General features: G+C 42.4%; 1 protein-coding gene across 1 annotated transcript; it reads left to right on the top strand.

The window, feature by feature from the left end:
* The first annotated feature begins 3,458 nt into the window (after positions 1–3,458).
* On the top strand, positions 3,459–16,628 carry SGMS1 (sphingomyelin synthase 1). The gene is made up of 5 exons (XM_009703959.1): positions 3,459–4,213; positions 9,442–9,559; positions 13,007–13,160; positions 13,896–14,062; positions 16,372–16,628. The coding sequence occupies exons 1-5, from the start codon at positions 3,591–3,593 to the stop codon at positions 16,549–16,551; spliced, it is 1,242 nt and encodes a 413-aa protein (XP_009702261.1). The 5' UTR covers positions 3,459–3,590; the 3' UTR covers positions 16,552–16,628.
* The last annotated feature ends 857 nt before the right edge of the window (positions 16,629–17,485 follow it).

Here is a 17,485-nt window from a genome sequence, read left to right on the forward strand (position 1 = left end):
AAGTCATCCGTGACGACTGAAGCTTTCTGCTCAGTAGCTTCTTGCTCCTTGGTGAACCCCATGCCATCATTGTCCAGCCATCCACAGAGGACGAGATGGGGTAAAAGTGTATCCCTCTGTGTGTGAGATGGGATTTCTCATTTTTAAAACCGACAAAGACTCTTAGGAGATTCTATGTTTTATATTCCATAAAGATACCAAAACTGGAGTGGAGCAATCTTTATTCTTCTGTATGATACCTTTAATAGCCTTACTGATGGTGAGTTCAAAGCATGAGCAAGTTTCTGAATTGATTGTAGTTTTTAGCAACGAACCCTGCAGTGTTACTGCAAGGCACACACGTTTGCTATTTCTCATAACACTGCCAGGCCAGGTATCATGGGGTTACGCCACCGTATTATGACTTTTGTGCCAGTGTCAGAGTAGTATTTGCAGCTGGCAACAGATTTTTGTTCTTTCAGGCTCCATGTAGAGCTTACCTTACAACCTACTAGCTTAACCGTGGCAGGAAGAGATGTATGTGCCTGGTGAGTAAGGAGATGTAATTTGAAGGTTGGGTACAAGCTCCTGAACAGTAATGAACGTAGCCCTTTACACCGTGTCTTTGGGATCCTGAATCTTTAAGCACGCCAGGAGGCTTGCGGTGTGTTGTCAGGGGCTGGACAGTAAGGCTGGTATGTCGGGAGGATAACGGTTAAAGGTCTGCTTTCTTCCTTTCTGAGTGGTTTAGGAAGCTGTGATTCAGTCACTCCAACATTTAAAACTGAAAAGGTTTAATACTGCCCCACCTCGTGGTATACACAGAGTGCTCCGACAACCCGCAATCCGTGCTGAATTTGTAAAGCAAAACTTGGAGAGGCAGCCGATGTAGCTGTTAAATGGCATGGGAAAATGAGGTCCTGCTGCAGACTAAGAGCTCAGGTTTTGTAACAGGATTAAAAAGAAATAACTTAGGCTTTCTCAAGATTGTAAGGCACTGCCCTCAGAAACAGCAAGCCCGTAGAGAAGTCTGTTAGTGTACTAGTTGTGAATTTGATACTGCGTCTCATGGATTTTCAACCTGAGTTTTGACCCTAGGACAAGTATGAAGGTGTATGTTGCATTTTCCTTCACGTAGCTGCTGATTTCTTGAGTTGTGAATTGCCAGTGCATCAGTTGAGACTGAAATATTGCAGATATCAAAAAAGCGATGGTGTTTCCTTCTTGGTCTGCAGTGAGCCGGTTGAGCCACAGACGTTAGTAAGCGAGGTAGCTCAAGGCTGACATTGCCCTTTATGCACAGACTGAGGCCAAACAGGGCGTTGGAGGCAAAACATCTTCCCATAACTGCTGGGGACACCAACTCTTCCCAGCATGGAGTAAGGATGCAGGATTCATGCTTGAGCTTCGTGCTGTGGCTGGTGCCAGACCCAGAATTTCAGGTGCCCTGTGATTATGTGGCTACAGTGAGTACAGCGGAGACCAGTGTGATGGAGAGCCGAGCTGCTCTCCTTCAGTCAGAGTCTTGTAGGGGTTTCTAATGTGGGTTAACATGCATAATTCAATCCATCCTTTTTTTTTTTTTCCGTGTTCAGAGCTGTGTAACTAAATACCGATTTGCTAAATACAACTTGAATAATGAAGCGATCTGTGGCTAAAAGCTTTCCTCGGTACCTATAATCCCACTGAAAAAAAACCAAAGAAAATAGAGCTGTAGCCTCTCTTCGGCTGTTTTAAAACAGCGCAGATGTTTGCATGTGGGAATATTCATCTTCATCCCTGTTTTCTCCACGGATTTAAATACGTGCGTGTGCATGGTGTGCCCAGCAACTGAGAGATGGCATTCACAAGGTACTGCCAGTCCTTTGTCCAAAGCTTTTTTTTCTTTCGTTAATCACCAGACCTGGTTCATTCCACAGAGGAACAGATTTAAACAGATTAAGAACTGCACCTTGTGTTTCTTGCTCAGTTAGATCAAAACAGATCAAAAAATATATTTGTGCAGCATAGTCAGTATAGTTCTGTATCTATTTTGGACCACTTCTACTCAAATCATGCAGGTAGTGTAGATTATTTTGGTTTTCCTCAGTGGCAACTTTGCTCCCTGCGATGAAACCTTAAACATCTGGTAGCTTGTAAGAAGCTAAAAACATTCTTTAAGCTGATAAAGGCATGATATGACTTTTGAAAATATGAAGTGTTTTCTTTTTACCCCGTGCTATTACTTTCATTAGGTCACTTTGTGTTTACGATACCGCAGCATCTTGCGGGAGAGACTTGGTCCGTGGGATGGCAGGCTGGAGACAGAGGTTCTCACAGTTTTCTTCTCTTTGCTCTGGGAAAGACCGTGTTTTGTTTGTTCGTTGAATAAACGTCTCGAACCTGGGAATTTGCAGGTGGTGTTCACTGCCACCTGATCGCTGCCTCCTGCTAAGGATTTTGCTGCTCGTGTCTCAAAAACACAGGAGGAGGTTCCAGCGAGTAACATCCGTTTTCCTGTAATTTTTGTATTGGAAGCGATCAACTTTTCTAAGCTTTCCAAGCAATTTTTGTAGTTAATTGAGTGTAGAAGTTTGTTGCCTAGTTCTTTTTTTTTAAGTTTCGCTTTCATTTTTCTACTGGCTCCTTTTTTAGCTGATGACAAACATTTGATTTGTAGCAGTATACCATGGAAACGGTAAAATTTATCTTGAAGAGCTGCTAAACATCTGCTGGAGTTCTGCAAACCTAAATGCTTCAGTTTATTTTCAGGCTAACCTGTTTGGGCATTGATTTTTTTTTTTTTTTTTTTAATTATTATTTTTTTTTTTTTTTTCCTGCTGGTGCTTTGGCCCAGAGAGTATAACTTTGCTTATCTACATATTTTTTTTGTGTGTTGCTGACCTGTAGAAAAGTGGTTTTTGTGGTACATTAGATATTTTTCCCTTGCAGAACAAAAACCAGGCTTCCTATTCAATAACTAGGTGCACCACCTTGCATTAAGATACCAGTCTGTAAGGAGGAGAAAAGGTTTGTGACGTGGATAACACTAAACATTTGCTCTGTAGATCCTTAAATCCATTAGTAATATGATTTTAAGAGGAGTTTGGGTGCTGATTATGGACCAGAGGTGCATAGTAATAGAAAATTTAACAAATACAGAGCAGGAAGAAGTCCTTCCCACAGCTGCAAAGTGGTGTTTATAATATGAAACTGTTAAAGCTCTTGAGAAATCAGTAGCAAGCTCAGAAAGCACAGTGCTGTGTGTACAAGGCTAGAGCTCAAATCAATCAGTCTCTTCCCTGCCAAGAGGCTAGCTATTCTTTTGCAGTAATTTTGTCTTTAAACATGAATTGCACGCTATTGGTAAATGCTATCCCATGACTGGTTTTGGGTTATTCTTCTCCCCAGGAAGAAGAATGCCAACACGAATATGAAGTGAACAGTTTCTTATGCTTGCCACGGCGCCTAGATGCTCGTATCGGATGGTTAGAGACGAGGACTTGCCTCTCGCCAAACCGCTTCCTCGGGCAAGATGAAGCCAAGGAGGAGCTTTCCAACACGCTGGAATCGCAGTGACTGCTGCCCAATTTAAAATCAATGTCAGAGTGTGCCCTGGCTTGCCTGGCGAGATGAAAGAAGTGGTGTTGTGGTCACCCGAGGAGGTGACAAATTGGCTAACAGAAAATGCTGTGCCGGAGTACTGTGAGCCATTGAAGAGCTTCACCGGGCAGGATTTGATCAACCTCACGGAGGAGGATTTTAAGAAGACGCCTCTCTCCAGGGTGTCTTCTGACAGCGGACAGCGGCTATTGCACATGATTGAAACTTTAAAAATGGCTCACCACATCGAGGCTCACAAAAACGGGCACGTCAATGGGCACATTCGCATCGACGTGAGCAACACCATGCAGGAGAATGGCTTCAGCAGTAAAATGAAGCTGAACGGGATGCCAAATGGGTATAAGAAGGAGATGATAAAGATCCCTATGCCAGAGCCAGAGCGCTCGCAGTATCCCATGGAATGGGGCAAGACTTTCCTGGCTTTTATTTATGCACTTTCTTGTTTCATCTTTACCACAGTGACTATCTCAGTCGTTCATGAACGAGTGCCTCCCAAGGAGGTGCAGCCTCCCCTACCAGATGTATTTTTTGATCGCTTTGATCGGGTGCAATGGGCTTTTTCTATTTGTGAAATCAACGGCATGATCCTTGTAGGACTGTGGTTTGTTCAGTGGCTGCTCTTAAAATACAAGTAAGTAAAACCTTTTGAAAACCTGAGTGCTAGCGTATACTCCTGACAGCTTTTGGAGTTCAGATACTAGTTTACGTCCAAATAAAATGAAGCTTCTTGTGATCTTTCTGATTTTGGTTTCCGAAACAGAAAATAGATACCATGCCATAGGCAAACTGCAGTTTTTGTGGGCTGCTTGTGCAAAAGGGAGAAGTTCAGTCCAACTGCTACCCAAGAAACTAAGAAATAGCCCCAGTCTTGTTTGCGTGCACAATTAACTTGAACCCTTTTCATGTGTGAAAAGCCATGAATTGGTTGTAATGATGTCTTAACTCAGTCGAGCGTTCTGTCTGTTTAGAGGGAGCACAGCTCACGCTATTGTGAACACAGCTGCGAACCAAGTTGGGATCGATTTAATGTCTCTGTAGTTTGCCTGATGTAAAGACCTACTCTAAGATTATGATACTCCTGGACAAAACCGACAGGCAGTGGTTTAGTCCATGCACCTAAATGGTGCTGTGTGAAAAAATGTTGAAGCACGTTTTCTGCTTGACGTTAGATGGGACAGGTAACGTCAAACACAAAATATGTCAAAAGCTAATCACAAAATATGGATATGCAATGAATTTGCAAGGTCTTAGTGCTTGTCTGCCTCCTTGCTCATTCTGGTCGGAATTGCAAAGGTAAATTTGCCTGCCAGTGGAAGTAATCTATCACTTACCTTCTAGAGAGTGCGTGTGGATGCCTAATTTAGGCTGTTTATACTGCTGTAAATCCACGCCTTGGGCTGCCTTACCGTGAGTGTCTGATAGAAACCCCTGTCCCCACAGCTGCCCAGCCCAAAGAGGGTCTCCTCTTCTCCTCTGCTAATACAACATCTTATTCTTTACCTGTTTGCTGACTCATTTTTGTGACTCCTGTGTAGGAAACTGAGGAAGGAACGTAATTTGGGCTCCACCATGTGAAATACAAGATCCTTCGGTTCATAGGACTTTGTAATGACCTTAGAATTACAACTTTGCCTTTTTAAAAGAAATAAAAACAGAGTCCAATGGATCACTCACCCTTATAATGGAGAAAAACTTTAAAAACTAAATGTAAGCGTGTGGTTCACCAGCTTCATAAGGAGCAGGTGACTTGAAAAGAGAGAATTGCTAAGCTGGGGCAGGATACCCTTGTGCAGCACAACTGTGGGTTTCCCTAGGAATGTGACAAATGTTGAAGTAATCCACAAGACTGAGATGATGGTTTATTCATCTTTGCTGCTGCTTTGTACTACTTAATGTATTTTATCAGCTGAAATTTTATAACGGTTGTACGCTTTTACAGAGGTGGCATTCCTTAATGGAAAGTTTCTACAGTTGTTAATTTATTGTTATTATAGGATTGTAAAAAACTGTGGAATTGGTGTTTTTTGGTTTTAATGTGCATATATCTAGAGGAGGAAGGATTCACCTCAGCTTGGCCTCTTGTTTTGTTTACGGCTGTAAGCTTCAGTATCACTCCTATGTTGGTAACTGCAGTGCTACCAACTGCGCTCCAGCTCCTCTCCCCACCGCTCCAGCTGCCTACGGTGAACATGGGGGACCATGAACTTTCTTGGCGTCTCTGTTCAAAACAAAGGGAAGCACCTAGAGAAGATGATGTGGGATTGCTCTCAAGAATGAGGTGTCGCAGTAATAGGACAGTAGGAGGGCTCAAAGACCCTGTGATGGAGCTGAGCAGAGTCTTTAGATTAAGAACAGCAGAATCCATAAAGTCCTTGGAGATTTCAAAGCAGTGAGACATAGGTTGACTTGATAAAGTATGTTGCTATCATTGAGAAATGAGAAGATTCCCCCCCATCCCATCCCCATTTGCTTTGATGTGTTCATTTTTACTTGCTTTAGAAGGGCTTTTTCTGGTGTTAGGGGAAGATGTCAGGGAGTTGCAGAGCTTTCCATTCCCAGTATCAGCCCTGGAGTAGCTGGTCAGCACTGGTCAGTGTGTGTACTGGTCGCGTAATGCTTTGGAGACTAAAAGTCGTCTTTTATGTCAAAGGGCAGAGGTATTGAAGTCCAAGAGGCCCAAGCTGTCAGTAAGCAGCAGAAAGGTAAGAATGGGAGAGTTGCTTATGGGAACAGGAGCCCAGTGAGTTGGCTTTATCTGGAGGACCTCGTTCCCATGGCTTTGGATGGTGAACCACTAAGTGCTGTTAAACGAGGTGAATCACTTTTGTGGTGTGGGTTATCACTTCCCTTTGAAATTTAATTCAAGAATAAAGAGAGGGAATTAAGGCAGCTAGACCTTCCTCACTTCTCTGACCTCTAATGGTGTCAGGGACAGCCATTGCCACACTCCATTTCAGGTCTGAAGATAAGACATGAAGCAAGGTGATTGCTGGGCAGGATGAGACCTGGTTCCTCACCTACTTGGATGATAGAGGTACCATTCGCGGATATTTCTAAGTGCAAGTTCAGGGTCACCAGTGAACCAGCAGCATTGTTACCCATGAGATGAATTGCAGCCAGTGGTTGGGTTGGACCTTTGAACGAAGGAGGCAGCTTCATAGTTTCAGACTTTTTGAAACACTTTTTTCTTTGCCAAGCAGTGAAATTCCAAATGCTTATCCTACCAGATCCATTATTTGCCAATAACTTGATTTCATCTAAGCTGAGCCTGCTGCTCTCCCAAGCAATGAAGGGCAATAGAGATGTGTCATTCATGATACTGATCACTCAGATCTTCCTTGTTTTGTCCAGGGATTGCATGATGGCATTTAACAGGACCTACATGTCTTCCTGTTGGACTGCAAAGTTGAGGTCAAAATGGAAGAGGGTGTTGGGTGTGTGCGACCAGCTAACCACAGTGCAGGTTTCCCTTGGCCCCTGTTACTGCTTTCTTGCCTGAAAATTAATTTTACCTTCATATACAGACTGGGGTTTCTGGCTGGTTTCAGGGCAAGGCGCTAGATTCAGTGTGAGGAAATCCATGACAGCTTGCTTTGAGCATCCATACAGAATATTGTCCATGGCATTAGGTTGGGTTGGTTTCTCACCAGAAAGCAGAAGCAGGGTGGGTGTGCAGATCTTGGCTGGGGACTCCAGGCTGCCCAAGCCTTTTTCCGCAGGGAGCTCAAAGAGTCCAGGCAAACTGCCGAGACAGAATTAACATCTCTGAGAAGCATTCCCAGATGTTTTGGGAGAAGTACAATGCTGATTTTTGGCCATGCTTGACATCTGATTCAGCCTGCACGCTCATGGGATTGAAAAAGCAGCGTGCTCGTTACCCGCATTAGGTGAGGTCTGGATAACTGTAATAAAAGTTGTCTTGGCCAGTAACAAGCTTAGAGGTTGTACTTGCTAGCTGGCTTGTAATCACACATGCACACAAATCCTTTTGAGAAGAGAAAATATGAGGGTTTTTTACTTTTTTTAATATATATATTACAGTACAGAGCACTTTCAGACTTTCCTAAGCTAAAATATGCTAAATCCAGCTAAACCAAGTAGGTTCATGGGTAGTTTTAATTTAAAAAAAAAAAGTTCAGTGCTTGCTAAAACACTGCTGCTTCTTCAGTCTCTTGAAATACATTGCTGCTCAGTCTTTAATCCCTAGCCCCCTGTTTGTCTTTATACCAGGTTATAAAGAAAAGCAAGTTCCTGGCTGGTTATAAAAGCCAGGAACAAGTGTGAGATCTTTATTGGATCACCCTTCTGAAAGAAAAATTCCCCGTACAAAACACAGAGGAAAACCAGTGCCCCAATGGTGTGGTGCCTTCCACTCTTCAATTTCATTCAATGGAGCTACATTATTAAAGTATAATTTTTAACTCCCAGCTTTGTCCATGTTTACACCAGGAAGAGGAAGAAAAAATATGAAATACTGTGTTTCAACAGCAGTGAGCCCTCGAATGCAAAATGCATTTACACTGTAATAGTTGAAGCTTTTCTGATAAATTAAGACACTCAAGTTGTTATTGATCTGGCACTGCAAAGTCGTACTCCTCAGAGTGGAGCACTACAGTTTAATAACTCTGCCAAAAGCTGTTAAAAATAAAAAAGATGGCCAATTTTGAGCTTTGAAAGAGCTCAGCTTGATAGAAATAATATTTTTTAAAAAGTGAATGCTTCAAAATAGCAACAAATGAGTGCCAGAACTTGCAGCTTGTGTTGTAACCCTTGTATTTCCCAAATGGTCATAGTTGTAAATAAAGACGATTTAAAATCAACTGAACCAAGAGGGTCTGTAACCAGCAGAATGCAAAGGCTTGATGTGGTTAAGGTCACAAACTGCTGTAATTGGATTTGCCCTTGATTTTTGTAACGCTGGCCGCACGATTTCTCTTTGCTGAACTGTATGAGAGCTCAGGTCGACATTTCTCCCATCCTGACGGATGTGCCAGAAGAGATTTATTTGTTGTAGCTCTTTCCTTATGATGTTATTAGCTGGGATGTAGCCGTGAAACTCAACGGGCCAATTTTGGGGCTGGCTTGTCACTCTTGAGTCAAGGCAACAGCTCTTTACCCCGTGTGCTCTTGCTGGTTTTCCAGAACTGCATCCCGGTACCCCAAAATTGCATCTGTCCTCTCTGCGGCCGTCAGCGACTCGCTGGCAACCCTCGGTGAATAAATCTCTTTGCAGCTACGGCTGCTTGCCTTGAGAGTTGCTTCCTGTGAAACCCCCCCGTCCTTTAGCCACTGCAGCTCTAGATTTGTATTTCGGAGATTTCATTGCTGATGTGAATTGCTTCCTCTTCCAACGCTGCTCAGGAAAGGTGTTCTCACTTGTTTGGGTCGTACAAGCTATTTCTTCTCAAGCAGCCCTTTGTAATTACTAAATGCGTGTGTCAGCCGAAATAAACGTACTCTTTTTCATCTTACAATGAAAATATTGTAACTTTATCCCCTGCCTTGAATAGAGAATCAGTGACCGCTCAAAGCTAATGGAGCAACCTAGGGCTTGAAATCCCGTTTAATGTCTTCAACACTAAATCTATTCAACACTAAAAGTATTCTAATCCTTATATTTCCTGTAATCACTTTCATGGGTAATGTTAGTTGAGTTGCTGTTGTGTTTCTGACCTGTAAAGCGTGGGAATACTTGTAAACTAATTCACTGTTCTCAGGTGTAAGCTGATACCGTCAGGAGTTTCAAAAGCATGGAGAAGAGAACAGTTAGTAGTTTACTTTATTTACTTTTGCATATTTTGTTTGCATTGAGTGACCTCCTTATTTTTTTCTTCTCTCTCTCTTTTTTTTTTCTTCTAGGTCTATAATTGGCAGAAGATTTTTCTGTATAGTTGGCACACTATACCTGTATCGGTGTATTACGATGTATGTGACTACACTCCCAGTACCTGGCATGCATTTTAAGTGTTCTCCAAAGGTAAACTACTTCTGGCTGCCTTTCTGTATTTTCATCTACGTTTTCCTCTTGACCTGCATTACCAAAACTATGAGCAACACTTTCTCAATAATTGTTACTAATTTGAAAATACCAGTTGGACATGATGGGGATGTCCTTCTGCAGATCATCAGCTTCCCTCTCAGTGAAGGTGTTGTCGGGTGCTTTGGGGCGGTGCAGGCATTTCCACCCTTCTTCAGGCGCTAATCTACGCAATTTCTGTAGCGTTTTCAACTAATCTGCACAATCAGCGTTTTTCTATCTCCACCGAAGCAGTCGAAGGTGTGCAACCTGTGATTGTGCCTTGTGTGGCTCATTTATTTCTAAACACTTCAGCGCGTCGAATCCAAGTATGCTTTGTATTTGAAAATGACCCGAAGAGACTTTTCTAAGGCTGGTGAAACTCTTCTCCTATGCAGCCATTTCTCCCTGCATATATTTTTGCAATTGCGTTAGCACAAGGACTTGCCACCTCTTTGCTGACTCCTGTTTGTAGTGCCGAGGAATAAAATGGGCTTGCGCAAGCCGTGGCTGAAACCAGGCTACTGATTCAGAGGTGCTTAGGCAAAGACCCTTGTAGTCAGCCTTGAAGGGTAATTTGTGTGCTCAGGGTGGAGATGAGACAGAGGTTGGTGGTGTTGCAGCCATCTTCATATCACACAAGCATTGGTGTAAGTGTGCTCCTTACCACAATGTGCTGTTTGTGGTAAGGAAATGCAGTCTAATATAGATTGGACTTCTACGGTAGGGAACGAGGTGCCAGTATAAGACGCAAGTCCTCTTTTTCCATACTGATTTGTCTCTGTGCCCCTCCTGGGGTTGTTTGTGCTATAGCTTGATTTACGTAGGAGAAAGGGATGGGGGGAAAAGTAATTTCTGTGAAATATCTACTGCACGGACAGTTGTGCATAGCCATAAATTAGACGACAGGTAGTCAAATCGGTGATTTACAGGTAGTAAAATCCTGATTCGACTTGGTACACGTGCTGTCGCTGTTTTGGTGAGGATTGCTGGTACGTGCAAACAAAGCCGAAACGCTTTAGTTCCTTTGGGAAATAAAGCCAACGATTGTACTACAGCAGTTGTTTGAGAAGGCAGAGCGTTTGCCAAGCCACGTGTGGCTTTTTGAGGGACTGAGGTCTTTTGTAAAGAGAAGCGCGTGGGAGAGGAGTCAACACTGTATGTGATCAGTCAGCCATTATGAAATTAAAAAAGAAAGGACACAAATATTTATGGGCTGAAGTGAGTAAATCTGCCATTTTTGGAAACTTACAGCGTTGGCAAGTCCGTCTGGTTACTCAAGTAAAGACAAGCCTATGTTGTGCTCTTCTATTTGCCCCAATAAGACTAAGGATTAGCTGGGCTTTCTTGAAAGCTAGAAATATACCGGTGGGAGAAGAATAACCTCTCAACACCTTATTGAGTTACATGTGATTGTGAAGAGCGGGCTTTGGGCAGCATTTTAATGTTTTGTAAGGAACTGTTAGCGGGCAGTGTATAATTGCTGCAAAGACCCTGTTTAAATCTACCAGAAATTAATAATTACCAGAAATTAATAATTTCCACCTCTTAAAGCAAGAGCGAGCTTTAAAATAACAGAAACAACATACCTATAATGGCCAACTGGGGGATCTGTGTTTCCTTCTGGCTGTTAAACTGTTACCGTGGTTTTTAAGACTTCATAAAATGAGGTAAGGATGCAGCAGACGTGTAGTCACGTGCATTGATCCATTAGTCCTGCTCCTTTGAGCTTAGATGGTTCCTGCTTGCCGTTGGGTGCTGGAGGGGCTCAGTATGTCCCAGCTGTGCTTGTCCCACTGCATACATTTTCTTTGTGGATTTGTTTAACATTTGGGCTTGTTTTAGAGCTGGGAGCAGCAAAAGCAAAGTCTTGGGACAGTGCCAGCTGCCCTTTGGTCACCTGGGAGGAGGGAGAGGGGCATCCTTACCAGAAGGTCTTGGTTTCCTTCGATTTGGCTTTCCTAAGGCAAATTGAAGTTTTTTCAGAAATACCCTCTGAGCCAACATCATGGGTTGGAGGTGGGTCAGAGCAAATCCCTCAGGTGGGGAAGAACGTCCCCATTGCTTGCGTGGATTGTGTGAGGTAAAGCCAGCGCAGCAGAAGTTTAGCACTGGGCTCTGACAAGCGCCGTATATGTTTCTTTTGAAACGTGAAGTGGAAAGAAACGATTTTGAAGATTTTCCAAGTTGAGGCGGTGGGAAGCCTTAGAGTTTGGAGTGAGATATTCTCTTCCGTACATTGAATCTGGGTTTCGGCAGCTGGACGTACAGCTTGGGCAGTTCATCCTGTTTGCTGTTGGATTATCATCTGTAGGGCCTGCACTGTTACAAACAAGGTGAATTAAATTAAGCTTGATTTATGTTAGAGTGCATTGCCTCTTGAACAGAAGGAAAAACAGATGTTTAGAGGACATGACAAAATTCTAGCTGTAGCTGGAAGTATTTTTAATTCCTTTTTATTGGTGAGGCTGGATTTTTGAGACTGTGTTACAGAAGTCATAGATTTTCCAAGAGTCATTATTCTGAACCTCACTGTATATATGTGAGGTTCATATATGTATATGTCTATACACACACACATGCCCCCATTGTATATCCCAGTGCAAGACTATAATGAATAAAGAGATCCGAATCCATTAGCTCTGCTTGAAGATTCCCACTAAAAATCATTTTCCGGCACAGTCACGAACATGAGCAAAGGCTGCCAAAAAGACCTGGGAGAAAGGTTATGCCTTTACGTGGTAGCAGTAAGAAATACTTAGAAATGACACAGAAAACAGTTTTTGCTCACCTACCTGTTTTACCGTAAGTGTAGCACTCTGAGTGTAGGCACTGACAAGAGTTTTAACAATTTTTGGACCAGTTTTTTGCTTTAGTATTATACTGAAAAGATGCCATGTTTTTCATTGCAACTGGAAGTGACCTGGTGTAAAGGTTTTTTACACACATATATACATACACAAATATGTGCGTAAATAAAATTACCTTTTTTCCGTGTCTTTTCAATCTATATTGTGAGCGTAGGAAAAAACAGTAGTCGTTTGGGATATTGTATTTATAGGGAAATTGTAACGATTTCCTTGATTCTTCCTTGAATACTTCAAATAAAATAATGTTTTAGAGAAATGGATGGAGGTGCATATGGCCTATGGTTATGTGAACACTAGCTATAATAGGTGCAAAACCTCAATAAAAAAATAAACTCATGTCTCATTTCCAGTCTTTTTCCCTCTAGAAATGTGCTGCTAGATTTTGGAAAAGGCTGTGGATTTACTGGTTGATCTTGTGTGTCGAAGTAAAAAGAGAGACTAACTGAAAGGCAAAATTGCTGGCTATCACCATTGCTTTAAACTCTGAAAGGTTACCGCTGATATTTTACTGTGCTTTTGTGTTTTACTCTTCCATCAGCTTTTTGGAGACTGGGAATCCCATCTGCGAAGAATAATGAAATTGATTGCTGGCGGAGGATTGTCCATCACAGGGTCCCACAACATGTGCGGTGACTATCTGTACAGCGGTCACACCGTCATCTTAACTCTTACGTACTTATTTATCAAAGAGTGTAAGTTCGTTACTGGTCATCTGAAATTTCCTGTTGTATAATTCCTTGCTAATTGAAGAATTATTGTTGTGCTGATTGGTAGGTAAAGTAAAAATGCACGCTTTTTCAATTAAATAAAAAAAATAGAACTTCAAAGACATAGAGGTTACTGAAAAAGAAAACTTTGGAGACAAAATAAAACACCTTTACCATGCAGATGTCTGAATGAAGCATTTTATTTAAAAAAAAATTTGTTTAGAATGTAATTGAAACCTTCATTGCACCCTGCTTGATGATCATATTTCAACTCCGTGCCTCCTAGACTAGACAGAGATGAATGCCGTGCTAAATGCAAAGTTGCTCATTTTGCAAGAATCAGACCTTAATGTATACGTTTATTTTTTATGAAAGGCAAGAGGACTGGATTGCCATCTACATAGAGTCAATATTAAAATACGAATCAGTTAACTTTACTGAGCAGGGTATATTATATTGTTATGTACTGGGCCTCTTTCTCAAAGATTTCATAACCTTTCTATTTTCCAAGGGTCTGATTACCTCTGAGTGCAATTTTTAGTTACGCCTTAAGAGAACGATACTTGTTTTGTGATCTCAGAATTCCTACTCTTAATCTTAATGCAGGCATCGCTCTACCCACCCAGGATTGCTGTCTGCGTCCTCTGCTAATTACAGCAATAGTCTTGCATGCTGATAACGTTATACTTTGAAATAATGACTGCTTGTGCTTCTTTCCAGATTCCCCACGGCGACTCTGGTGGTATCACTGGCTTTGCTGGGCGCTCAGCATGGTTGGGATGTTCTGCATCCTCCTTGCTCATGACCACTACACTGTGGACGTGGTGGTGGCTTACTACATCACTACAAGACTTTTCTGGTGGTATCACACAATGGCCAACCAGCAAGTGAGTTTCTCCTGCGTTTTGGTTCCGTGTGGCTCCGCTTGCCGTCGCGTGGTGGTGGGCAAATATCCACACTTTGCCTTGAGCCTTTCTGCGGAAGTAGGAGTGGACTTTACCCATGTCTGGTGGAGCATCCCTCTCTTCCCCCCTCACATTGGGTTTGCAGGAAAGAAAGAAGCGTCATTGGTTGGGTTCATCTTGCCTCTTGACCGCAAAAATATCTGAAGGTCTAACCGCAGGCAGACAGGCCTCTCTGCTTCCTCTGTGTAACGTCAGTTTTTGAAGTCTTTCTGAATTTGGGCCACTTGGCCAGTTTTGTGATAGCAGAGCAAACCATTTGGATGTGGTGGGGTTTTTTTTTTGCCTTGGGTTTTGGTTTTGTTGAAGCCAGCTGGCTTTTCCTTGTATTCTGTGGCTTGTGCCCTTTCGTTAGATGACAGGTCTCTTGAAGAATAGTATGAGACCTCACTAGAAATGAACCAGTGTTTCGAAGTGTTTCTAAGTGGTGGCAAATTCCCCTACCAAAGGGAAATGTTTTCCTTTTGGAGGATAGTGCAGCAGAGAACAGGCCGCTCCTCTCCTAAGGCGTATGTCCGGGTAGGCATGAAAAATAGGGCGATGAGGGAAGTACTGAGAGTGAGGACCTCCTTGGGAGGGGACACAGCACTTGATGGGAGAGAGCAAAGCGTGGTTTGTAATACTCAACCAGAGAACAGCAGTAAATGATTCAAAGGTCAAATGAAGAAGTCTAAATGAGGTCTCATGCCATTCTTGTCGTTCTTACTTTCCTGCCCGTGAACTAGATCAATAAAAGATGAGCTTACAATGCTGAGGGATGTCAGAGAAAATGCACAAGTCTGTTAGCCATGGGAAAGACCTAGTGAGTTCAGAGAAATTTACTCTTAGGTCTGTAACAGCAAAGCAGCATCCAAATATTTTCTGTGCAATGTGGAGAAAGATATTTTGCTTATGTTGCATATGACTCTAGTTAATTATGTTTCAGAAAGACCTAGTATGAAGATAGGAAAGATTGTGATGGTGCAGATTTTTAGATCATATTAAGGTCTCCTAGCTACTATGTGGTTTTGATGCTATGTGAAGCAATACACCACAATCAAGCCCTGTGGTTTTTTACCACCAAATACCTAATTGCAAAGAATGCACTTTGATGTTCAGTCAATTTGCGAACCACTGTGTTCGATATCAAGTCTGGGCACAGATTGTTAACTCTTGTCATACAGCACCAGACTGACTTTGAATTTGCTCCTGGGCTCTGTCAAAACAATGGTGCTGGGTGGCCATGCTTCCAAGCTGGAAGCTACTGAAGTTAGGGTTGCCTTGATTGCTAATGAGGACTTGCCTCAGAAAAGCCCCTTGCCTCACTGTGTGGAAATGTACCTGCATGATGTGACTCAGAAGATGGCTTAACATTGTTTCCCTAAGCTGCTGAAATGTTGGGAAATGCTGATCCCTGGATCCTTACCTGAGCGCACATTTGTGTGCTAGTCTTTCCTTCCTGGTGCTGCTCCATGTGCAGAGGGCTGTGGCTTGTGTCTGACCTTAAAGTTAAAAGCAAAAGCCCACTAGGGCTGAAGTGGATTTATTTTACATGTGACTTTATGACGTGGAAAGAAAGCTTGACACGCAAGCCCTGTGCTTGCACTTTCCGGTGGGCTGATAAAATCCTTCCCTGCTTTGGCTCTGAAAACGTGCAGCAGAATAGTTGGAGAACTCCATCGGTGCCTGCTTGCTCCTTATGTCTCAGCTGTGGCTTGTTCGTGGCTCGGAGAAGCAAAAGGATGGGTAGGGGCGGTTTGAGAGCATACGGAGGGCAGGGCAGGGTTCGTTATCTGGTCCGGATGGGTTGAGGCATGCCTTGCTCGTTGCTCTGTAGGCACACAGCCGGACTCCAAAGCAATTCTTGAGCTACATGTAATTTCAGAGATACTTATGGGAACAGGTTAGGTTTTTTTTTTCCCCATTCCCAAAGGAGAGGAGAGCTTGATCTTTTGGGCCATTTGTTCTTTTCCTGTGGGACCATTGAACAGCTGAGGCCTTGGAAATGAGGGTGAACCTCACTTGGGAGCAACATTTGGTTTGTGCAGGGAGGCTCTGAAAAAGTGGCGTGGCTCCTCTTGATCTTTGTCCACGCAGATCTGTTTGGGAGGTGTTTCTAGACATTGAGAGATTTTTGGAAGCACCTGTAAGCAAGACGGCACTGATGAACAGTAGGAAGCGACATGCGATGAAGTCATGCAAGTAAGTGACATGCTCTTTTGTAATTCTCTTTTTTCTGATTGTCTTTTGTGCAGGTGCTAAAAGAAGCTTCCCAAACTAACCTCCTTGCAAGGGTCTGGTGGTACAAGCCCTTCCAGTACTTTGAAAAGAATGTCCAAGGAATTGTACCTCGCTCCTACCACTGGCCCTTCCCCTGGCCGGTGCTGCACCGGGGCAGGCAGGTAAAATACAGCCGCCTGGTGAATGACACATAACAGCGTGTCGACGGACAAAATGGGGGGGAAAGGACCTGTCCCAAGTGCTAAGAACTCCGTACGAGAAGATGCCATAACAAAAAAAAAAATCAACCGCTCCCTAACCCTTTCTTTTAACGATTCCCTTGACTTAACCTATTCAGTTACCTGGTAAGCACTGTGATCTTTTTTTCTCTCCAAAGGATCTGCGTTGGACAACAATAAAGAAAATTTAACTTATCATGCACTGTTATACATTTCTTGTTAATAGATTTGGGATTTACATTTACCCATCACCATGTTCCTTTGTATATGATGCAACAGCATAAACGAAAGCTTTTATATCATAAGTTCTGGTCTTTCCAGTCACGTCTGGGAATAAAGCATATTATTTTCTTGGGAAAACATACTTTTCATATCTCTTGCCCCAAAGATTGGGCTGTAAGCCATTTTCTAGCAAATGACTATATGAAGGTTTCTAAATACCTGCCTTGGGTAAAATTGAGAAATCTTTCTACCTGTTGCACCACGCCACAAATAAGATGATAGACACAGGAAGGTTTGGTAATCTTGATTTTGTAGAATCTGCAGTGACTGTGTCAAAAAGTGCAAAAAAAAAAAAGAAGAAAAAAAAAAAAGAAGAAAAAAAGTTGTAAAGTGATTTTCTAAGTATTTCCTAACTTTATTTTTCAAAATGTGTATGAAAATTAAATTTAAAAAGATTTTTACATGTCAGAGAATAGAGAGTTAAAATTTAAAGAAAATGCTTCTTGGGAGAGAGAGATTTGTCTATGTTTCTAGTGCCTTTCTTGTCTTGATTGTATGGTCAGTAGGCAGTCTTAAATGTTTTTATTTAAAATAAAGTATTCCATGAAAGCAGAATTATATATACTGTATACTTACTAATTTTTGCATTTATAGCTAAATTAAACTGGAAATTTGCTTATAATGTTGA

Source organism: Cariama cristata, unplaced genomic scaffold (genome assembly GCF_000690535.1).
Source record: "Cariama cristata isolate BGI_N322 unplaced genomic scaffold, ASM69053v1 scaffold18287, whole genome shotgun sequence".
In the NCBI taxonomy this organism is placed as follows: Eukaryota; Metazoa; Chordata; class Aves; order Cariamiformes; family Cariamidae; genus Cariama; species Cariama cristata.